This window comes from Pezoporus occidentalis, unplaced genomic scaffold, assembly GCF_034315485.1.
Source record: "Pezoporus occidentalis ecotype Australia unplaced genomic scaffold, CSIRO_AGI_Poc_V1 ctg77, whole genome shotgun sequence".
In the NCBI taxonomy this organism is placed as follows: Eukaryota; Metazoa; Chordata; class Aves; order Psittaciformes; family Psittacidae; genus Pezoporus; species Pezoporus occidentalis.
This window is the reverse complement of record NW_026916126.1, coordinates 1,077,304-1,101,702: the sequence shown is the minus strand read 5'-3', so window position 1 is coordinate 1,101,702 and position 24,399 is coordinate 1,077,304. Positions and strand designations below refer to the sequence as shown.

General features: G+C 40.9%; 1 protein-coding gene across 2 annotated transcripts in view; it reads right to left on the bottom strand.

The window, feature by feature from the left end:
• PCP4 (Purkinje cell protein 4) overlaps positions 1-24,310 on the bottom strand; it is a 51,823-nt gene extending 27,513 nt beyond the window's left edge. Inside the window, exons 1-2 of one of the 2 annotated variants that reach the window (XM_062602444.1) lie at positions 24,095-24,310; positions 4,279-4,330 (exon numbers count right to left, since the gene is read on the bottom strand). In XM_062602444.1, the coding sequence (XP_062458428.1) occupies positions 4,279-4,330; positions 24,095-24,103 (61 nt within the window). In that variant the 5' untranslated portion in view covers positions 24,104-24,310. The remainder of the gene's footprint in view (positions 1-4,278; positions 4,331-24,094) is intronic. The other variant, XM_062602446.1, reaches the window with a different exon arrangement.
• Positions 24,311-24,399: the final 89 nt, after the last annotated feature.

The following is a 24,399-nucleotide window of genomic DNA, read 5'->3' as shown; positions in this document are numbered from 1 at the left end:
TTACCACAAAAGATTGTTTGTGTGGCAAAAGACAAAACACATGAGGCATTGCATTGCTACAGCGCAGTCACTGCCCTTTCCTGTAACTAAGGAAAATGACCTCTAGACCTGGGCAGATACAGCAAACCATGTTCCATGAGATCCTTTGAATATTTATACAAGTTGGCCTCATGTGTTCCCTCCCTTTCCAAAAGTTTTTTCCACAAGTTTATTTGTTGGGCTGCTCCCAAACCCAGTATATTTTTACCTAGTCTTTGGAGACTATTAGTGGAAAATTAATTTCAAGTTCTTTAATAGATATTTATATTAGACCATCTTACAATAATGATCCTGGCCTCTTGCCGGGAATTAAAGCTCTATTAAGCTAAGCACTCTACATAAATAACTATTAAGATGATCATTCACTGTCAGACCAGGCAAGATTCTTTATTCCTGAGTGCAGTGTGCACTGAGTGCAAAATTTCACAAGAAATTCCTTGAGTAGATGAGATGGGTAAATGGACTGTTGATAACACTGCAAGATTCATATCCCTCTACTGGGAAAGCTTACTAGAGAGGGATCTATCTCTATTCTACCACACATTATTGTTTTACAGTTCTTTACCATTACAGTCGGTGCTTTCAAAAAGCATTCTGATTTAAGTGACTTTAGGTTACTCTATTTTAGGTGTAAAGATAAGAATTTTACTCTACTATTTTTATCCTTGTGTTAGAGGCATCCCATGGCATACTGTACAGAGAGAAGGACATGCATTTACTTATAGTTTTCAGATCACCCCAAAGCAGAAACCACTGACAAGACAAATGCTTATGAATGAGTAGAAACTGAAAATAGTTTCACCTCCAGTACAACTGGACATCTTGCTGTGATTGTGTATGCCTAATACACCATGATATGTAAATTCATGCAAACCTATTCATTTTCATTTCACTCATACCCAGGAAGTTATAGAATTCATCACATGAAAGCATGTATTTTGGTATTATAAATATTCATATTGCTAAATGATAAATCTGCTATTACAAGAAAATTATTAACAAATATCAATTAATAATCACATGTCTTACGTACCTTCAGAAGAAAGGGTGAAATCTATTAATAGGAAAAGAGCGATTCTAAATTTGAAGATAGAAATAATTGGTTCTTGTGCAATTATTTCCCTGCCAGTTGTGCTAGTCTATAAAGAGTAGACTGTATGATACCAGCTTGCAAATTACATAGAAAAAAAAAAACCACAGGGTAATGTGAAACAGAATGAGAAGTGACAAGTGTTAACCTACAAAGGAGCCTTGCGACATTGCCAAGGTAAGAAGAACAGTAAGGTAGGAACATCCTGTTTTCATTTAGGATGCATTTGCAAGCACAATAGACTAGATTAAAAAAAAAATAAGTATAAAGGAAATTACAGCTTCTTATCCCACTGACTCTATTAGAACAAGTCAGATTCATATAGCAGGATGTGCATGGGGATAGTTCTTCTGTCTTCCCTTTAGATTTTCTACAGCAGAGAACAGTATTATATAGTAGAGTTTACAAGTTAAGTTTCTTATGGCATACACAAATAAGCATGGCTCAGCTTTCAGGTAGACTGAGTTTCTCCAAGACCCAATGAGGTCACGGCAGCTACAGTTACATGGGTCCTGTATACAAGTTGTTTTTATATAGGTGTTTCTGTATGCACAGTATTACTGCTAATATTTCTTTAAAACTAGTCCTTTCACCCAGGAAAACTAGTTTATGTAATTTAATCCCAATAATATTTTTGTTGGCATACAGTATTTATAATACTGATACAGCTTCAAGAACTACCAGGTTTGCTGCTGCATAAACCCCAAGAAGATATGGTGGTATATATTGTACAAAATATAGTGGAGAGCAATCCTGTCTGCTAATGACCAGTGCTCTGAAACAGGGAGCTTTGTCCCCTACACCTTACCACCTAGCAGTCTGGAAATCTATTCCAGAAGGCAGCTGAGGAAAGACAACTGTTGATGAATGAAGTTCCGTGTAGGTACAACAGTCCATTCATCAACATGACAACCAGTACAGCTTGTGTATGAGATTTTCTTCTCCTATGATCACAAACTCCCACACTGTGGCACATCACTGCTCCACACTACTGGCTTTTCCGCAGCTCATCCCCCTGAGCCAACAAGCAAGGGCACTAGAACAAGGCAGTAGGCATTGGGACTGAGCCTGAATTTTGCGTGCGGCAAAATCCTCCACTAGAAGGGAAGCCAGCTAAGAGAAACCACTGCTGTGGCAGTAGGAACTAAACACAACTAAGGACATCATGCTACTATCTAATGAAGGTCAAACAAGAACATGCATTCATAAGTGTCTACCAAATCTATCACTACTATAAAAGGAATCTTCAGAGACTGAACTTCCCCAAATGCTTCTCAGTGACAGCAACACGGTACGTGTCTTCAAAGAGGGAGAATGCCGACTGCCACGGTTAGTTTTATTTTCTTTGATTTTGAACTTGCCTAGAGACAGGCTCAAAATTCATTTTCTAACAAAAAAAAAAAAACAAAAACACTCAAACCCCCCAAAATTGACCCATAGCAACATCTCCACTGTGTGAATAAAAATAACTCTGAAATTAGTCTTAACAGCACAGATGCTCAGCTGATTTTCAGTAGTTTCTCTTCATCCTTTAATGAAGAACAAGGACAATGAGCAGACAACCTTGCCTCCACAAACATTTTCACAGCATGACTTTTTTTTAACAAGATGAAAAGGGTTTTCATTTCTTCTTCCTCTCCCCATTTCAACAAGAAGGAAAGCTTCCTTTTGACAGGGAAACAAATACCTAACGAGGCAGCTGACAACAGCCCCAAGGAAAATTTAAGGCATGGACATGTTGCAGACTTCTGGCCAGAAAAAAAAAAAAAAAAAAGACAAAACAAAAAAAAAACATGTAACAGGATTTATATTGTGTATGTAGGTTTACAGAACACCCCAGTTTTCAGAGGAATAAATCACTCCTGCATGAGTTCTGACAGCACAGAGCTAATAAAGAAAAAAAGACTACACATTTCTGCTTCCTTGATTTAGACCTCTGGTTCAAAGTTCTGATTCTGCTTTATTTTCATGCAAGCATAGGGACTGGGGAAATCAGAGGACAGTAATCCATTTCCCCTACTGCTCCTCTATTATACATAGGTGACAGGTTTGTTGTTACAATTTCATTACAAAAAATAATTGGCATCTACTTGTCTAAGATTAACTGCACATCTGCCTGCTCATATTATGCCTAAAACTATGCTACAACTAGAATCATATAGATTTCTGAATTAATGATGCAGCCCTTTCTCACTCAAAATTCCTGTTGAGAAAAAAAAAAGAATTAAGAATGCTGCAGGATCAGTAGATCTAAGCTAAACTTGACAACAGGACAATTTTATTTGGGAAGAAATTCAAGGCAAATGAGCTCAGTTCATAATGTGCTCAAACAGTAAAGACAGAAACATGCTTCCCCTGCTGCCCAAATGGCTGACATAATTTTGCTTGCTTTCCTTTCCTGTTAACTTGAGAACACGAATGACTTTGCTGTCAGGGTACATTTGTTCCCACTAATTCAAGACACTATAACAAGCCAAAATATTTATTTCTTTTTTTCCACTCTAATTTGTGTTTTATCATACTGGGAACAACATCTACAGATTTCATTTACTGTAACATTATGCGAACAGCCCTTATGGGAAAGTCACCTCTCTGTATTAGGAGAAAGTAGGCATAAAGAAGCCTCTTAATGTTTTAAGATATGTTGTCTCAAAGAGCCCCAAAATTCCATTCAGACCAATGTAAAGGCCAAAATAACTGCTCAAGTCTCCCATCTTGGAAAACCCTTGGCTTTTCAGAGAAGAGACTTACATTCTTCCTCCTTTTCAGTAATTAATTGTAATTAGTTTACTTTTGTTCACTTTCCACATACATTATAGCAACTGCTAATAATACTTAACCTAGTTTTTTGGTGTTCTTTGTTCCTAACATTATCTTGTTCTAACTTCATTCATATCTGCACTGACTTCTGCAGAGTCCTTTGGTTTGCTATAGTACACACTTAGAATCTGGCCTCTGCTTTAGTAAATTATTTGAACATACAAATAGAAAGAAAATAATCCCATTGAAGCCCTTCTAGTTTTTCAAATTCATTCAAAAGATTAAAAAAAAACAAGGCCATTGCTACCTAATGTCTATCGTTACAGTAAAAAATACTTTTTGTCAATTTAACTTAACAGTCACCATCAAGAAATACAGTCTACCCTTACCATTCTCAGCAGATGTCTTCTCTTTTCCATTTGTAGCTCCGGTTCCTTGTCTCTGTTGTGGGGGAAAAAATCAAAATAAACAAGTGATTAGAACAAACTTGAATATGCATTTTCCCCCTTGGAGTTATGAGCAGTTATAGCCTGATTTCTTTTCAGTTATAGCCTGATTTCTTGGACAGTCACGCAATGTTGCTTTGAAACACTACCAGTCAGAATCGGAATGCTTAGGAATACTTAGGTAGAGTTGTATAACCATGAGTGCAACTGTATATAATTATCACATGTCAATGATGGGATGTGCTTAACCAGGTTTCCAGCAGTGCAAAGGTATGAGCTACAGCAGGACATCTCTTCAGGTCCCTGCTATGCCTCCATTTCCATGATTCTCCTGACCTGACTCTGGCCAGAGGGCTCCTCTTTTTGTTTAGCCAAAAGTGGAGGTAGAACTTGCCGTTTCGCTTCACTCTGTCCAAGAAATAGGCTCATGACTTGCCATGAAAAACTGATTTAAGTCACTGTAAGTAACATACGGCTACTTCAGTGCAGTCCAAATAACTATTCACAGCATTAGGGTTGTATTAGTGTAGTTCAGCTACTAGGTAACTTTCTCCCTTAGGAATGGTCACTTTATACAAACTATGCTGCATCCCTCAGACAAATCACCTCACTGCTGGAATTAAGGTACTTTAAGTATGGCAAACCACAATTCTTACTCAAAAATATTCATATATGTGTGTATTACTGAAAGACTAAAGAATAAATCCTCTAGGGCTGTACATATTAAAAAAATAGGATTATTAAATGTTGTGAATAAACCCAGCTGCATTCAGCCAGAGGCAGCACATCCTCATGCATCAAGAAAGTTAACAGCTACAGCAGTCCTGCAAACTACAGTTGAAACCTTCTCTACTGCTGGGATTTCTGTCCATCATCTCTCACAGCAGTGGTATTTTCAGGGTATTTTGTGTATGGAGCTAATAATGATGTAAGTACGAAACCTACATGTGTACTCTTAGCTCTTATTATAGAAGCCAGAGGGGAAGAGAAAGCTCTTCAAACCCCTCAGGAGAATACAAAAGAGCCAAATATGGTCTATAGTGCATCCACAGGCCAGAGGTGGATTTTTCAACTCTGTGGCAAACTTCAGTGCATCTCTCTCTACCAGCTCTGCCCCATCTCTCACTTTGTGCATTGAGACAGAGCATCCCTAGAGAAAACAGCTCTGAGTCTATAACTACAGCTGCAGTCCCCACATACAATGGAAATATATTTTGTTTCTCCCTGGAACCTCAGACTTATGACAGAAGAGAAAACGTGGTTGATAACAAAGATAGGGATTCTAAAGGGATAAACGTCTTTTACAAAAGCATAACTTTCCAACAGCCAGAAATCAATAAATCCACCCAACAACCAGTTCTGCTGAAGATATTAACCTTTATGCCTTCATTTAAAGTTTGGTTAATATTTCTGTATTTAAATTTCAATCCACATTTGAAAATAGATTTTAGGGTTAATTTACTGGGGCCTCCCAAAAAGCCCCAAAATACTGGTATTTTCTTGTCTATAAAAATAGCAACTATATTGCTTTTTCCTTCTCTGTTCATTTTTAAGTGCTTTTCAAGTTGTCTTATTTCTTGAGTCTTTCAGGCTGTGCTACTTAGCCTTTATGAAAGCTTCTCTTTCCTCCCTAGGCTATACCTGTCAGGTTTGGTCTACTATTGATGAAGAGCTGGAATATGAATCCACACATTTATTTCTTGTCTCATGATCTCCCCTCAGGGAGAGGAGAAAGTTATCAAAGAAAACTAATAGAAAACTTGGCTTTGATCAATGAAGGTTTTTCTATTCATAAGGTCAAGATTTTTTTCTTTAAGTCTGAAATCATTCTAAGTATTCTACAGCCATTCATTTGATCAGTGACATACACAGACTGAAGCCTGAAAATCTGCCAAATGAGCTTCTGATAGCTTTTCTTTCAGCTATATACATATTCTGATCTATAAACACTGTGCTGTCTTCCAAGTGTGTGCTGTAGATTTGAAAGTGAAAATCAGTTTCTCATTAATAACAGACTGAAGCTTATGAAAACACCATATACAATGTGATCATCCACATGCAAAGCCTTTAGTCTTTTATTTCAACATATTCAGTGGAGCTACATTTTAAAGCTATTTTTTTAAGACACTGTTATTATTAGAAGCTGGAAGCTCTTGCTTCTTTTGCCAGATTTCAAGATGCTACCACAGGCTGCAAAACAAAGGTTAGCTCTTTAACATCACTGGGAGCACAGAGGTCTAAACATGAGGAGGATTTACTAGGAGTATTTTCAAGCAGAAGTGAACAGCCCTCCGAAAACTGGTAAAGTCCCCAAGTTATTGACAATAGTTTAAAATATGAAAGCAGTCTGTTTCCTGTAACTTGCAACTAGCTTCCTTTATTCAAAAGATTGCTTCTAAAATTCCCCAGCATTTTCTAAGGCAAGCACTGTGAAAGCACCATTGAATAAACCTTCCACTAGACATCAAGGAACAAACACCCGAGCCAAAATGAGCATGAGTGCAAAACCATAATGATTATACAATAAAACAGGATAAACAGTTTTGTTGCTATGTTGCATAGGAGCAAACACAGTTTATGACTGCTTGGGGCTATATTTTTATACTCTGTGGTTTTAGAGAACACCAAAGGCACATCATTAAAAGCATCTCCAAAAATCAGTTACTCCCAATTTGTCAGAAGAGGAAGGAAAAAGGGCTACTGCTATATGACCAAAATCCCAGTAAGAAGTTTATTTTTTCTGTTAAATTCTCAGTGCTATACACAGTAGCTAGTTAACATGGTATGAAAACTATAACAAGTTAGTCCCCTAGGTATAAAAACGAAGGTCAAAAGTGAATTTGTAGCTCAGAGGGCTTTTCAAGAAGAATGTTAAAGCACTGCACCAGCTTTTCGAGCAACTCTTCTAGTCCCTCCTTCACCCCCAAGCCTGATTTTTGCCTTTAATCTTACATTCTTGTCTTGAAATAGCCGGACCTTTTCAGTTATGCTTCCAATTAGCACCTCAGTATTCAGGATTGTAGCCACATGGTGATTACAGAATTTTCAGGGGCACAGGGGTTGTTTTGTTCCTCCAGTGAGCCACAGAAAACCCAAGATCAGGGACATGAAACTGCCACAAAGTTCTTTGACAAACAGGCCCTTACAGTAATAACATTATTCTGCTGCTTCATCTCAGTGCAGGGCTAACAATGTACAGCAGGGCTATATCTCAGTAAAGCAGCAGCTGCAAATTTTCAAAAGCATATTGTTTCTATATCAAAGAAAGAAGGAATATCCAAGAGCAGAATTAAAAGAATAAAAACAGTGGAAAGTTTTTGTGAAGTGAATAGCAGAAAGAGTCAGTGTAGACTTGGCTCAGGATGAAAAAATAATTGACTTGACTCAGGATGAAAAAATAATTTAACTGACACATTTGAAATGTTATTAGGATGTTCTGTACTCACTGACAAGAGGAACAGCAGTGAAGTCTGTACATATCCTAAGCTTTTCTTAAGCCTTGTTTCGCTACCAGATCCATCCCTAGGCTTTGACAAAAGGAAATACACATTGGTACTATGCAGCACAAAAATGGCTGTGGGTCAGCCAGCTGTGTGCCAAGCAAACCTTTATTCTGCACTACTCTCTGCTCTCCATATAAAATTTTCTCCATAAGAGATGTAAATTGGCTCAAACTGAACTGTTTCATAAGCACCTTATTTTTTTCAGTCTTTTGCTTTGAAGAGTTCAGCTGCTTTACCCTTAAAATGAAAAGAGTACCAAGAACTACATTTTACAAATTCATAGCTTTCTGCAGATAAAAATGTTACTGTAAATATCTGCTTAAGGACTTCCCATGTTTTCCACGTAAGGAAAGCTTCCTAGTCAACAGCAAACCAATCAGCAATTTCTGCTGCTTTTTAGCCCTAAATACTTCTTGCACAGTTCCTCAGATAAGGACAATTAAGGTTGACTATATCCAGGAACAGCATGAGAAAAATTTCTTACAGGCCAGTCTTCACTTATTACAGTGAGGTTCATTGGACTACAGGCATAGGTATATCCCAAAGCATACTTATCATATAACCATTACTGCCTCAATACTCATTGTATATTTAGTTTCCCCATAGTGGAATTATGAGGACATTACACTAGCATGCACACTTCCTGCAAGCTAAAAATTAAAAACACAGGAGACTTATGAAGGAGGAGAGACTTACAGGAGTTCTGACACTTATAGGAGCCCCGTATCCTGGCCTGCATCAAAAGGAGCGTGACCAGCAGGTTCAAGGAGGTGATCCTGCCCCTCTACTCTGCTCTCGTGAGACCTCACCTGGAGTATTGTGTGCAGTTCTGGTGTCCTCAACATAAAAAGGACATGGAACTGTTGGAACAAGTCCAGAGAAGGGCCACGAGGATGATCAGGGGACTGGAGCACCTCCCATATGAAGACAGGCTGAGAAAGTTGGGGCTGTTCAGCCTGGAGAAGAGAAGGCTGCGTGGAGACCTCATAGCAGCCTTCCAGTATCTGAAGGGGGCCTACAAGGATGCAGGGGAGGGACTCTTCATTAGGGACTGTAGGGATAGGACAAGGGGTAAGGGGTTAAAACTTAAACAGGGGAAGTTGAGATTGGATATAAGGAAGTTCTTTACTGTTAGGGTGGTGAGGCACTGGAATGGGTTGCCCAGGGAAGTTGTGAATGCTCCATCCGTGGCAGTGTTCAAGACCAGGTTGGACAGAGCCTTGGGTGACATGGTTTAGTGTGAGGTGTCCCTGCCCATGGCAGGGGGTTTGGAACTAGGTGATCTTGGGGTCCTTTCCAACCCTAACTATTCTATGGTTCTGTGAAATGCAGGACTACATACTTCACACAGCCTCCTTTCCTGTGTACCTCCTGTCCAGGTATATTATATTTAAAGCTCTTGGTTCTAAGAACCCAGATTTTTCCATGGCTTTTTGGTTTTGTTTTTGTTTTTTTTTTGAACACTAGGTGTAAATTTTCTATTAAAAAAAAAAACACCAAACAAAAAAAAAGGAAACCACAAAAAAGCCTCAAGATATATCTAACACTTTATAAACAAACAGTGGGTGTTGAGAGAAGCAGCAGCTATTGCCAGTAGCTCAATGCACTATTCGTACATGCCGCTTGACATTAATTATGCAATGAGGTGATATCCTGAGCAAACTGAAATCAGATTTTTTACAATTGCCTTTCACATTCTAGCAAAGAACATAGGCTGTATGTCAGAAACTAAATGAAGATCCAAACTATCAGTAGGGGCAAGAACCAGGCAGCTGTGTGACCTGGAATAAAAGGATAGTAGAATTCATGATTTCAATCTGACCAATTAGGTTAAACTCTTCTTTACTAGGGATTTCTGCTTCTTTATGTTTGACAACCTCTTGCCAATGTTATGTATTGACTTGAAACAACAGCATTCAGTATTGCACATAGTTAAGTATGGAAAATATTACTCTTAACCACAACACAGTAAATAATTTGGTAATAAGACATACAAAATATAATGTTTAAGATAAAGAGAGGTAAAAGTAACACTGCTGTGACAGAAAGACTGATGCTGCAGGGATACCTCGCCTCTAAAGGGATGGGAATGGAACTTTAGCACCACTGTGGTTTTTGGTATTATACAGCAAAGAGCATGAAGATAAACAGCTGAGGGAAAAAAAAAGTGTGCTGCTGGAGAGCCACACACAGATTCTGCTGTTTCACTCCTTCCCTCCTGTTATAAGTAGTCTTAGAACTGGTCTGCAATACAGCCAGAGGGCAAACCCCAAACCAGCTTCTGTGACATCCAGATACATTTATCAACATATATTTCAGTATGAAGGAGTACACTCCTGGTTATGGCTAAGTTTACATTTCTGGTAGAAGTAGCTTTCTGGAGAACACTTTTCCCTGTCTGCTCTCACCCTATGATCTCACTTTTTTTAGGATACGTCCTCTGCTCTCATCTATGTCGCACCTTCTTTGTATGCTCCTTTATACAGACAGTTTTTTGGCTGTCCTGCATTGCCAGGCAGAATAATATTGCCAGAGCAAGAGTGCCAGGATCCACCTTTCAATACTGGCTCTTAAAATGAAACAATCTCTGGCACTTTGACAGTGTTTATAATTATCTTCATGGATCAATCAGTGTTACACTTCATTAGCTCTTGATTCTACTTAATTTTATTACGGCTCTCCTATAGCTATTTTAATTAAAATTCCACAGGTAGACTCAGATGAACTGGTAGGATTCAGACTGAAGTGGCTAAAAGTTGGGAGTGACCAACGCTGCTTTTCTATGGCTTTTTGCTGAAGGCATATTAAGTATGCACACACATACACATTATCATCCTAGAAAACCACATAATATTTGTCAGAAATTAGAAAGGCTGTGAACAACTACAGATGTTTTTCCTTCTAGACGTTGTGGATCAGTGCCTGGCTCTTGCTGTTGCAATGATATGGGCAAGATCCAATATCTTTAAAATTTCCTTTCATGTTTCTAATAAAGGATACAAGCTAAACCTCAGCATTCATATCCTTGCATCTTTGACAGTCATTTACACTGGTGCAAATTAAATCTCAAACACTACTTTCACACAGAGAAGGAAAGCAGTATACTCAAGGTATAACTGTCAATACAAGCTGCAGACTGTGTGGAAAGCAGACTATTAATGAGGTTGACAGCTTATGTACTGGTTGCTGCACTTCCCCAGGAAGGATGGCATGCAGCTTTAGGTACTGTTTACTCAGGGTGAATTCACAACTCCCATAAAACAGTAGAGGAAAGTGTGCTGGTAGAAGGCCATGGCCCTCCTGTTGATGCACGGGACAACAAGGCACAGAAAAAGCAATGGAAATTGAAGGAGTAACCTTGAATCTGGGGCTTCTCAGAGTAGTTGAAAGACAGCATTGCAGTCCCTGCTTCTAGGTTATTTCGTTTGCAATGTGGTCATTGTCCATGTAAAACACATCTATGTGTCTATAAAAAAAATGCATACTACACCCAATGGGCAGAATGTCTTAAGAGGATTGATCACAGAATTAGGGTATTTGCTTCAATTCAGGAGGTGCAATTTGCTTTCATCCAGATAGAGCTTTCGGCTTGAGGAAAGTCCTCAGAATAGGCACTTCCGAGTGTACACAGAGCAAGCTTCAGCACCCAGCACACTTTAAAGTTAAATAAGGAGAACCTAATGAAAATGGGCAGAGAATCACTACCTGAGATGCAAGAACCCACTTACAGTGCTGGTTTTATATATTCTAATAGTACAGAAAAGCTTTCCCAGTGTCCCACTTTCACCAATGATGTGCTGTAATTTATAAATTCCACAGTGAGAACCTGCTGATTTTGTGCTCAGATCCAATATACTGTTCTAAACAGAATATTTACACCAGTACCAAATGTAATCAACATAATTAGCACAAACAGTAGCTTGCTTAATATTTAGGTTATTAGCATATTTTGAATTAAAACGTTATTAAGCAGATATTTCTCCAAAGGCATTGTAATTACTTTTTTTTTCCAAGACAGGGATTAATGGAATCTTTGAAGTTAATTTTGAAAGCAGCTGCAAGAATGTATTTCCCAAATCCTGTTAATTACCATGCCAGCCATGAGAAGTAATCCCTCTTTCCACAGGAAATGGAGGATTTGATCCTGCAAGGCTTATTTACTGGGTAACTCATATGTGGACAAGTAGCTGTCTTCAATTCAGCAGACTCACTCTTATGAGCAGAGTTGGAACCTCAGTGCAGTGCTCAAATTTCTCTAAACTACATATTAGGTTTTGTATAACAAAGGGCAAAGAGGGTAAAATCAACTACAGAATAAGCCTTCTCACACCACTTGCCAAAAAATTACCTCAGCTTTCCTTTGCAGATGAGCGATATAGCCCATATCTTAATTACACAGAAAATTGATAAAGGGAATTACTAAGGTAACCCAAAAGGAATAATTCAATTACATAAAAATTGATTAAACTAGATGTCATAAATGAAAAATGTCTGAGATTAAGCTGGTCTCTTCTTTTTTTCTCCTATTATTTCTTATCTATTGGTAGCATCAGACTTGGCACTATTGTGCCAGAAAGGGCATTTTTAGGCAGGAAATCTGCCCTAAGAATTCCCACTTCCCAGTCTAGCCCAATCCAGCCACACCTTTCCATCCCCAAGGCCTCATTTGTTTTGATACAATTGTTTGCAAGGTCATGCAAAAAATATGAGCACTAAAATTATTCAAGTTAAAAATAACCCTTCAGCAGAGCTGTGTTGAAAACATTGAAATGATCCAGCTGAAAAGAGATACGTATTTTAACTGTTTCTTTTGATCATTTCAGTAACACAGTTGATGTCTCTGATCCACAGTAATACCAGGACAATGGAACAATCAGCAGATGGTACCATGGTGGGGGGAGGCTCTGCAATTTTATTATGGGAACTGAAAATCAGAGCAAGTCAGTGTTTCATACCATGAGGTATCTCTCTGTGTTGTGTGATTGCCTTTAAGCAATCTTTACTCTGCAACAAAGCAAAATGTGAAGCAACACAGGTACATCCATGCAGCCTAAATTAGAACCCATAGCCACCTGTAAAGGCAATAAAGACAGTTAATCAAAGAATCATAGAACAGTTAGGGTTGGAAAGGACCTTAAGATCATCTACTTCCAACTCCCCTGTCATGGGCAATGACACCTTACACTAGACCACATAATTCAAGTCTCTGTCCAACCTGGCCTTGAATGCTGACAGGGATTTGATTAGGAGCAAATCAGAACCCTGGGGATCTGGGAAAAGCACCTGAATTCAGACAGTATCTTGGGTATTCTTTAATATTAGCATCCCCTGATAGGAAGAGTTCCCTAAGCCAATCAGGGGGTCAGGATCCTTGCCTAGACAGAATATGGCAGATTACAGATAGTGTTTTGGTAACAAAAATTTATTTTTTATTTCATTCTTCCAAACCCGTCTGAAGTTTAGAGTAATTTAATTTGCTGAGCTATAAACCCAGCTGTAATTGAGTTAGAGGCTGTCTTCAAGGGACAGCTTGGATTATTAACGGCAAAAGTCTGCACTGACAAATTGCCGCATATCTGATCATATTTGCTGTCATTATTAAAACAGACGGCTTCTTCCCAGACTGCAAAAATTCTGGCACTTTTTTCATTGGTGTTTTTGTTTATTTCCAGTTATACAATTTAAAAAAAAAATTGTTCTCATTTTGTTCCTATTTCCATACATACTTCAGCAGATAACAGATGTTATTGCAGTCTGTTAGGCTGCACTGGACAGCTAGGTTCCTAAAAAAGTATTAATTATAGCAGTTTCAAGTTGCTATGCAAAGAAACTTTCTGCCTTCACCCTAAAGCAAACCATCTGATTTTCAAGACAAGAGAAATACTAAGAGGCAAGGATGTTTATGCATCAGCTACTCTATGCCTCAAGCCCCTGGGCAGCCAGTCTGAGAGAGCAACACTGGGCAGCCCCCAGTCATCTGTGGTTATGACAGGTTCTTTAGGGCTATTCCAGTAGCAGGGGAATCACTGGACTGACTGCATGCTGCAGCTTTGGCAACACATCCTGCCCAGGGACTGCACAGAGGGATGACTCAAACCTGTTATCTCTGGCTCTGTGCCATAAGGAGATTCATGCAAGGAAAACCCTGAATCGCCTGCTGAAGCTGCCTCGAAATGGGGCCTTGCTTGACAGAGGATTTGTGCTGTGTAGTTCAAACCTCTATCAGAAATCACCCCCTGAGACTTTAGGGGAGCTGCTTTCTTTGAAGTGTGGTGCAGTCCAGCGGAAAGCTGTCCTGGCACAACGAGTGCAAACCACAGCCAAGCAATCAGAAACAACCATGCCATACTAAAAAGGAAGATGGACAGGGTGATGCACAAGGCCACCTTGATTGCCACGAATGAGGGAGAGCAATCAAATACACTCACACACAGGGAGCAGAAGAAAAGCCAGATCACTAGCTCTGCCAAAGAGCTAGCCCCCAAAAAATAGAGATTTCTGGAAGCCAGAAGCTCCCGGGACCCTGTAGATGCTCAGTCAAAATCAATGCCGCTGTCAGTTTTCACTGTTAATAGTAGCATAAAAGATAAGAAAGCAGTCTTCACTGAGCAGCTGTAGGTAGCTCCCAGGGTCCTCAGCTCCAGGACAGACCCACAAGGTTACCTGCCCTAAGACTAAATGCTCTACAGCTCCTGCAGTGCCCTAGCTGTAGAACAAGTCCAGGGAAATGGGGTCAGGCAGATTCAGCAAGAGCTCCCCTCCATTGTTTCAAACACTTTCCCTCCACAGATCTGTTTTTCAATTCGAGTTCAGTGAAAACTTGCAAGTTTCTCCACTCCAAGTAGTCATCAGTCAGTTCTTCTGTCTATTATGTATCAGGCTACATTCTGCTTTATGTGCCTCGCATATGTAACTTATTCACATGAACAGGGCAAGCCATCATGCGATGCCATTTAAGAAAGGCATTAACGTGCTCCTCCAGAAAAAGTCATGCATTCGTTTTGTTAATATTCTAACATACCCATCCTGTAACTAGACAGAAAATAGATTCCTTAGAAGTTCCACGCAGACAGCAGAGCCACTGAGATCCAGCTGAGTACTACTGCCTGACACATTGCAGTTAGACAAAAACATCTATTAAAGACTTACATGGCATGACCACAAAATATTGCTGGAATTCAGATAATCTGAACTTTGTTGTTTGGGGGTTTTTTGTTGGCTTTTTAAATTTTTTTTTTTCTGGGATTTTGGGGGGCTTTTGTTTGTTTGTTTTGTGGTGGGTTTTTTTGCTCTTTACAAAACTAATGCTAAATCTTTTGCTACCACTGTTTACCTGTAGATCCATCATGTTAGTCCAGTTCCAGGATAGAAATGCACCAAGCTGTTAGTCCAAGCAAAGTACTGCTTTATAAGAGCCCTGTGAAATAGAGGATCTTCTGTAATCTAATTTAAGAGGTTCTTTCAGCTTGGCTTAGGTGTTAATTCTGTCCAGTATCTTGCAAAAATATGCTGAAGGAAAGAAGTGATAGTTTGCCAAGTCTGACTGGCAAATTAAAATTGGCATGAAGCTGGCCTGCCTTAGGCATTGGGCTGTCCTGCTTAAACTGCAGCCCATGTGTGCTGCTGGCACATGCATTTTAAAGTGTGCCAAGCCAACAATGTGTTTGCTCTCTTTTCCAGTGGTGAGGGTGTATCTGTCGGATCACAGTGCAGTAGGGGTACATGAGGCAGCTAAGAAGTCGCGTGTCTTCTTTTTCCACCATGTCATCTGCAGAAGGCTGTCTAGGCATCCCCTATTACTTAGTATGCTCTTCCTCCTCCTTCCCTATCAAGTTAATACTTTTAATTTGTAGCAGTTTGTATTCCCTCTTGCTTTACTTCACATTCTACATGTTTGGAATTCAAGGAACCAGATTTCAGCATCATTCAGATTTCTTTCTCGAACACCACATACTACCTCTTAATTTCATATAGAAGTCACTCTTCAGAGTACTTAAATTAGTGTAAAAATTATATGCTTAAGAGTCAACATCCAGAGTACCTGGTACTGTAAAATAAAGTTTCTTTTCATTTGAAAGAAGCATATTTGTTACAAGAGAAAGAGACAGCAAGAATCCCATTACTGGAAACATCCAAGCTAGAGAATGAAAAGTCCTAAAATTCAAATCAAAAAGAAACTTGTGATTTCTTATGAGAATTATTTTTCTGCCTCTGTACCTCTCCCTTGCTGCCCCACCTGACCTTGTCCAACCTTAAAGTCTAACCTTTGACTTTAACATTTTCAAATGTGTTTTCACATTTAGCTGGGCATTACACTCTAGCTCATCTCAGGCAGGCTTCTCTCCATCACCACATTACATTGGACCTATCTGATGAAGTTTGTACTCACATTGTTTGGTCTCTTTTACAGGGAAGTCCACCTGGTATTTGAAAAGCTCAGCTCTCTCGTGCCCTAGTAGAAGGGAGCACTCTTTCATCTGATCAAACCTAACTCCACCCTACCACTTTTGGAGAGCTTTGTTGAATCTCACACAGATCTTCAGCAGAGGAACAAAGGCACACTAGTGTGTGCATAGTGGCACCTATCTGGGGTGGATCATTTGACCAAATCTGGAACAGAAATACCAATTCATTAAAGCCAAACTTTTTGTGTTTTTATAGGCATCACAGCACTTTCACATTCTCGCAAATCAGTGATCTTCCTTCTTATCATGAGTGTCACTAGGAAAAGGTCAAGCATCACCAAAACCCTCAAGAAATCAAAGATGCCCTCAGATATATTAATTTCTGCCTCATCTGCTTGCTTACACACCTGCACTGATTTGGTTTTCATGACCTTGATACCCTTTCCCCTGAAATGTATCTTCTCCTGTAGTCAGAGTGCTGCCAACTACAATTTCAATATCTTTCTTTCCCTCTAGTGTCAAATTCATAAAGAAAAAAGCATCACCAAGGCAAATGGACAGCCAGGCACCCAGACTAGTGATATCAGCTGGATAGCAAGGCTCATTTTACAGGTCACAGAGGACTCATGGAGATGCAAGTCACCCAGGTGTTAGCAGTGGGTACTGTCTGCTTTCCATCACTCTGCCCAGCGATTTTGAAGCCGAGCAAGTCCTTGGTTTCCTTGAAAGTTCTCCTCCACCCTCTACTAAACCGAGTCTGCTTCTGTGAAAAAACTGCTTCTCATGTGCAATCCTATTAGTTTCTATAGGAGACGATGACTTGACAGGACTGCTCCAGATGTCTTAGTGACTCACTTCAGAAGATCCTGCTAACTCTTGTCAAGCTTAACAAACTTTAGCATAACACTGTCCTGTTTCCAGGGATAGCCCTAGCCAGTGCTAGCTTGGACATTCCTGAACCATGCTCCATCATTCCCAGAAAATGTGCACTTAAAGTCTCTACAAATACATCTAGACCAGTCTGCACAGCTAACCAGGATCTTTACAGGTCTCCCCTCTTCTCCTTCATTTTTAGGAGACTTGCATTGTGCTGTGATTCAACATGACCTTCTCAGTTGAAACCATTACAACCTGAACACTTGATTCAGGTTTCATCCATTCTACTACTTGGTTCAAGCAGATCTACTATCTATTTTCTAACCCTGCTAGCACTATCCCGCAGCTGGCTCCACAGCACAGCTAGAATAAAACCTGCCAGCCAAGGAACTGCAAATATGGCTAGTGACCATGCAGCCACTTTTTTGTCAGGCATTTGGACACTAAGAGTCCATGTTAAACACACTAAATATACACTTGCATACAGTGTAACGGTTAGCTCTGTCTCTTCACACATTAATATATCCAAAGCCCTCATATCTGGTGCCACCCTTCTCACCAGCTTTTTATCTCTGTCCAAGAATCCTTGAAGTCTGCAAAATCAGAGAGAAGGGCACCACCTTTCACAGTTGCAGGGGGCTCTCCCCCCCACCCTTCCCTTTTGTTTCTTACTTCCAGCCTTAACAAGAGATCCCTGCCATCAGTCTGTCTACTGTCACAGTACCCACAGTATCAGCGGCACCACTACTTAAGACCATGCATCATGCACTATATACTAAGGTGATAATGTAAGAACATTCAGTGGCTGTAAAATAATACTTTTCCCTTTAGGAGAAAAGGCAGTTCAGCTGTAACTAATATTCAAGGCATGTAGGCAGACAATTTTCATTTCTTCTCTGACTGAACTTGTGTTTCTTCCAAATTCCATGTTAGTGCATAAAATAGGGCTATATCCCCCTTTGTATAAACTGATCAGATGAGACAGCAGCAAAGATCTGGCGTATGTGACACTTTCCCAGTTTCCCTGTAAGCAGGCTAGTCTGGTCTCAGAGCAGACATGGAGAGGGGAGTTAAATCATGACATCAAATCCTGTCATTACTAACAAGTTTCACAATTGCAACTCTTCTGCAATTTGCTTGCTCCAAGTTTATTCTGTCAAGGCTGTCATTTATTTTCCTATTAAGAGAAAAGTAGCCTATATAGTCTGTCTCTTCCATCTCCTTCCATAAGAGAAATTAAAACTTATTTTTCTTAATTAAAAGTAGAGGAAAAAGGGGGAAAGGACTTTTTAGTTATTGTTAAATCTAGTTTCTACCTATCTACCATGGGATTTCTTTATTTAGAAACCAAATGTCCAAACAAGGGAAGAAAAAGAAACAGAACACCTCTTAGAGTTCGAATGTATGCTATTCATCTTCATCAGAAGATCCTCTGCCTTGCAGAGAAGAAAGCATTACACAGCTCAGTGAATTTAAGGCTCCTGCAACTGACAGGCTAAAGAAAAGCACAGCTTTCCTCTGATGCATGCAGCCTCCTTCTCCCAAGCCTCTTTGGCCAAGAAGTGGGTGTCTCACAATTTACACACACAGCATCCAGCCCTAGGCACTATTATTTTCCATGCAAAGTTGCAGTGAAGAGGTAAAACATGTGAACACTGACACGTTTCAGAAGTCATCCCTAGGAAAAAAAGCAAGGAAGACAATAGCAAATAGTGGCCAGGAAATCAAATATTTTATTCAAATTAATAAAAAACACCCAGCAACATTTGATGACCTATTACAGGCCACCACTGTTCCTGTGGAAGTTAATTGCTACTCTACACCAGATTTCATCATTAACATGATCTAGTTAATGCAGAAACTCTTGGAAGATAACTCTTACAAGCTCACCAATGGGGCTAGAAGCTAATACACTTTTACAGCCTGAAATGATATCCTCTTATCAAGTACAGCAGTAGGAAGGATGGAGGTTTCCCACTTTACAAATGCAGATATTTTGCTTTAAGTTACTCTTTTGCAGGGAAGCATGACACCTGAAGCATACAATTAAAACTAACCATCTTTTATTAAAGTGCTGTGGTGTTTGAATCTTCTGGCATTCTAAACATTGCAAGAAAGCCTGTGCACTTCTAAAAGACACATCTGCCAGTTTCACCAAATGAAAATCAATTTCCAACATCACTTCTAAATGCTGTTTTAGAAGATGCTTGATCCCACTGAAACCACACTGATGAAAGGAGTAGGCAAAGTGACCAACTTAAAACTTATCATTCTCCTTTTCTCCTTCTGTTTTGAGCTGCAATTTACCACTCAGCTAATAAATAGATGTGGGCTAAAATTAAAAATTGATGTTTATGTGCCTTATCTGTTCCACCCCCATCCTGTAACAGCTGCAAAACTTCCTCCTCCACCCTGCCATGTTCTTGCTGCACTTTTTAGATCTTCACAGTTTTGGACTTATTGTGGGTACAACCTCTGTGGGGCCACTAGTTAACAGCTGGGGACCACAGCAGTACCTGAGAAGTGCATCCAGAAGAGCCCCTCCACCACTCAAGATGACTGGCTGACTCAGACACACCCCCAGAACTGCAAGCACCACACAGGAGAACAGGAGATCCTCCAAACAAACAGAGCATGTGTTTCCCCTACAAACACCAGTTCTTTGGTTTAGTGCTACCAGGATTATCTGTGTACAATCTTCACTTCAGTGTTTAGATACATCTGGTTCTAAAACCCTAAATACAATTCCAGCGGTATGGCTTCAACTGAACTCAGGAGAGCAACTCATGAAAGAACATCAGTTTTCCCATCTAAGTACCTAAACCAGCTACAGTTTCAGACAGAAGCCTCCACATATGTCCAATGTTTCATGCTCTGACATGTGCCTCTCCTTCTCCAACAGGCTCCTGTTGGGCACACGTGCCCAGAGTGATAGAGATCTGTTCCAGGTCCTTCCCTCAATCTTGAAGAAAAAGGACACACACTGTTTACTCTGCCAGCTTACAGGCATGCCCAAATGACCAGGCCAGGTGGTACTACTGGTTTTGAAAACAGCCACAGCAGAGACTGCCTTGATGACTGCTATCTTGCACGCACACCTCAAGGACTGGTGAAGCTCAATTTTCAGAAAGACATCTTTGTTACATCAACTTTCCAGTGAAGCTTCCATCTTCACTGTGTTGACTAGCTAGGTATCTCCCACTGAAGCTGATCTCAGCTCCAGAACAAAGATTCAGTACTCCAGGCTGCAGTGGAGAGCTGACTGGATAAGCACGTGATGTGTGCTCTGTGCACCCCTATTACAGGGCACACAAGCAACCTTCATGATCCTTCAGAAGGTGGACACAACACAGCAATTGTGGCAGGATCCAAGAGCCCAGAAACAATATATGGCAAAGGGAAAGCTTGCTGTAGCTCCAAGAAACAAGACCTGCTGTTCTTTGTATTCAAAGCCTGACCAAAACTCTGCATTCACACAGAGATCAAGTCACCAGCTAAGCACACTATGGAATCAAGCCCCTAACAGCTCTCTCCCGTCTTACGAATTTCACACGCCTGGTTGCTTGACACCTATTTAAAATGAAAGATGGAATATTCTTGCTACTGTCTGGTACCTAGGCTGTTCTTCAAATACACAAAGGTGCTGGCCCCAACTCTGCCTTAAGTGGTGCGCATCAGCACCCTAGCAATCAGCATGGTACTTCACTTACATTGTGTAACCCTCTTCCAACTTCCAACGCAAGCTCTTAAGTCACAGGCACATCAGGCACATGAGCTGGTGGCTCTCTCAAAATCAGGCACCTGTTAAAGCTCAGCCCCTTCCCTACACCAGCAGTACCACTCTGATCCTTAAGACCAAAAGTAAATAAATGCATCCAACAAGGCAACCTATGCTAATGCTATTTTAAGGTCTGACTCCTGACACATGTGCTTCATCCCTGAACCAGGGATGCAACACCATATTGTTTTGCTACACTCCTCCCCAAGTCCAGACCTGATTCCCGATGACAGCCAGAATCATTCAACACAGTAGGCAAGAGGGGCAGTGAATGTTGTAAAAATGTTTGTGTGCCAAAACATTTCTTGTGAACCTTTGTGCCCTACTGTCACCATGACCCAGCATCATCTGCAACATCAGATAATTAAATGACTGATGACAGGATTCCCTGTGGTGTATCAAGTTTATGCCAGTTGCAGGTCTAGAGGCTCACTAAGTAAACTGACTGTGAGCAGTGATTTGGCATCGGTCTGTGAGACTATTAACCAACACTACTTCCCCCAGTTTATCCTGTGTGATCAGAGATCTTCAACATAAGGGCTGCATCTCATGGATGCTCACTGTGGCAGTAGCTGATATTTTTCAGTGCAGCTCTTCTCTGTAGACTCATTAAAACAACTAAAACCAACTACAGACCTAAAGAAAAGCCTCCTTAGTTATTTGAGGACAGATTTTTCAAAGCTACTTTGACACCTCGAATTTCATCTCAGTATACAGTGACTTTATGGAGAAGTTACCCATACAGCTAAGAGATCTATCTGCACTGAAACCAAGCTGCAGAAAGTTCTAGTGATGTTTCACAATGGTACTAGATAAAGTCTTATACCTCAAGCTCCCTGTGACTAGTTACAGGGACAGACTTTTGCCCAGAGACAGGGCATCTTAAACACATTTTCAGGCAAATATTGCAGAGGAAGAAGTGTAAAGGTTTTCTGTAGAAAATGTCTTTATCCTTCCTGACAAAAAAAAAAAAATAAGCTAGCTGCTACAAAATATAAAAGTATTACTGTCAGAATAACAGCTGCTTCTTTTCAGCTTTCTCTATCACCAGACTGGTAATCACTGCCCCTAAACAGGAAATAAGTTAATTTGGCTTGGAGCACCAAACTAAGAATCCATGCAAAGTCTCAGCAAATAACTTGAGGGACATGAAAGCTCTCTTCAGAGATTTCTGCAACAACATTTCAAGCTCCACTCAAATCCTGACAAGCATTAACATAAAGCAAAAAACCTTCTCACCCTCCCAACACCATCCTATTGGGATAATCTTTTAATGGCTGTAGTTGAGCCTCTTGTCAATCAGTCTGCCCTCATATTTTCTAGCAGAATAAAACAAAGAAAAGAAATAATTTTCAGTTGCAGCCTTACATGTGAAATACACCAAGATCCCCATCCAAATACTACAAAGAGATATTTAAGGAGCTTGCTTTCTGCTAATATTTTTTTCCTCCTTTTTTAACAGTGAGGTGGCCCACTTGCTTTCATCTGCCTTTTGGAAAAAGAACAGTCTTTTGAGCATCGCTGACAGGCAAAGTAACAGTGAAGAAGCTTTTCTTCATTGGAGCTGGAGAGATACACTCTCCAATATCATCAGTTGAATGACAGCAGCACTGAAGACACCAAGTGCAGTGCTAAGTGTCATACATACAGGGCTTAGTGCTATGCCAGAGAAAGAGACATTTTCCAGCTCCGAGGGTTTGCTAGGTATAGTGCTCTGAGACAAAGGGAAACATTGCAAATAGAGAACCCCTATGCTGGTATTAGGGATGACCTTGATGTTCATTGAGACTTACAAAATCCAAAAGGCAAGCAACTCAATTCAAACCATTAAGGGGTAATTGCTGAGTAAATCCAACTCAGTACAAGGCTGCGACAAAAAAGTGTTTTGCACAGTTATAGTATGCACAGCAATATCACCTATTCACTACTCCACACTAGAAGATTTTTCCCTGAATGCTATCTTAAGAAGTAGAACAGCAGTATTTCATCTCACACAATAATTCAGCTAGCCTGGGGGCCAAGGGGGCAGAGACTGCAAAAAACAACCCCACAGTGCATGCATTCTACCCAGTTGATATAAATACAGGCAACAGCCAAGGAGAGGTCACCGACAGCCTGATGCACTACACCTAGACAGCCTGATCCCCTCAAGCACCAAAAAAAACCACAATGATGATTTCCTCTGCTCTCCCCATCTGGCCTGACCTGCAAGCCAAGATGCAAGCTTGTCCTCATAAATCCCCATACACTGCTTTTTGTCCAAGTTTATACCCCATCTAAAAATACAGCTGATCTTAACACCTGCACAACAACTAGTCAGAACTTCTTCGGTGTTGCTCTTAATTTCACTCTTGCTGCTAAGAAAGGGATACCCATTCATTAATGAAGCAGCAGACCTTTTATAAGAGCAAATAGCCTCTGAATAACAGGTGCTGGGTAAGGCACAGTTATAGGCATCTTTACTGATTCCTAATGGAAGAGCTGCACTGGAGATTGTGAGATCCACCAGCTGAACCTGCCTGGCAGCTGATTGACTGTGCTGTCAGGCAGTGATCATGCATGACAACACTGTTCACAAGAATTCTGCTGTGCCCCAGATAACTTTTCCACAGGGAAAAAAAAAAAAAAGAAAGAAAGAAAAAAGAAAAAAGAAACAACCCACAGAGCACAAGTGAAAGTTCTCAGCTTATTCCTTGACAAGAGTATGAGTGACCCTTACATGGCTGGCACTATTTACATTTTTTCCTTAATTGCAATCCTTCCCAAGACACTATTTATAAAGTTTACATCAGCATCCAACTACAAACAGGGCATTTTTTTCCATGAGCTCTAGCAGATAACTTTAGCACAACTTACTAAATCCCTCTTTCTGCACAGGAAACCATTAAATGCATCTTTAGATTATTAATTGTCGGGGGGGGGTTAATTATTCTGCGCCGGTGCATATGGTCCTTCAAAAGGCAAAACACCCCCTTGCTTTACGCTCTGAAGGAGCATACACACCTGTGGCGGTTTATCAGAAGGCAGGGTTTAATAGAAGCTACACGTTTCAGACTCCCCACCCAGCCCGGGACCCCTCTGCGGCACAGCAGATGCTGAGGGGCTCCCGGCCAGGGCGGCCGCTCTCCCAGAGGGAAGGTTACGTTCACTGCCGTGCGCTCCCCACAGGCACCCCCTGTCCCGCCCTCGGGGCTCACCTCGCTCATGTCGCGCAGCAGCGGCGGCGGCGGCAGCAGCCCGGCTCGCAGCAGCCCACCCGGCAAAGCGCTCCCGCTGCCCCGCACCGAGCGTTAAGAACCGGCGCCCCGCGAGCAGCCCGGCCCGCGCCAGCCAATGAGCGACGCGCCCGCGACGCGGCCCCGCGCCACCGCCCCGCCCCGGCTCCCCCATCCGAGAGAGCGCCGCGCCCCCTGGCGGCGGCGGCGGCGGCGGCGGCGGCGGCTCCTTAGGGGCGGCCGCGGGTACCCGGTCCCCGGCGCTCCCTATCCGCACAGCCCGGACC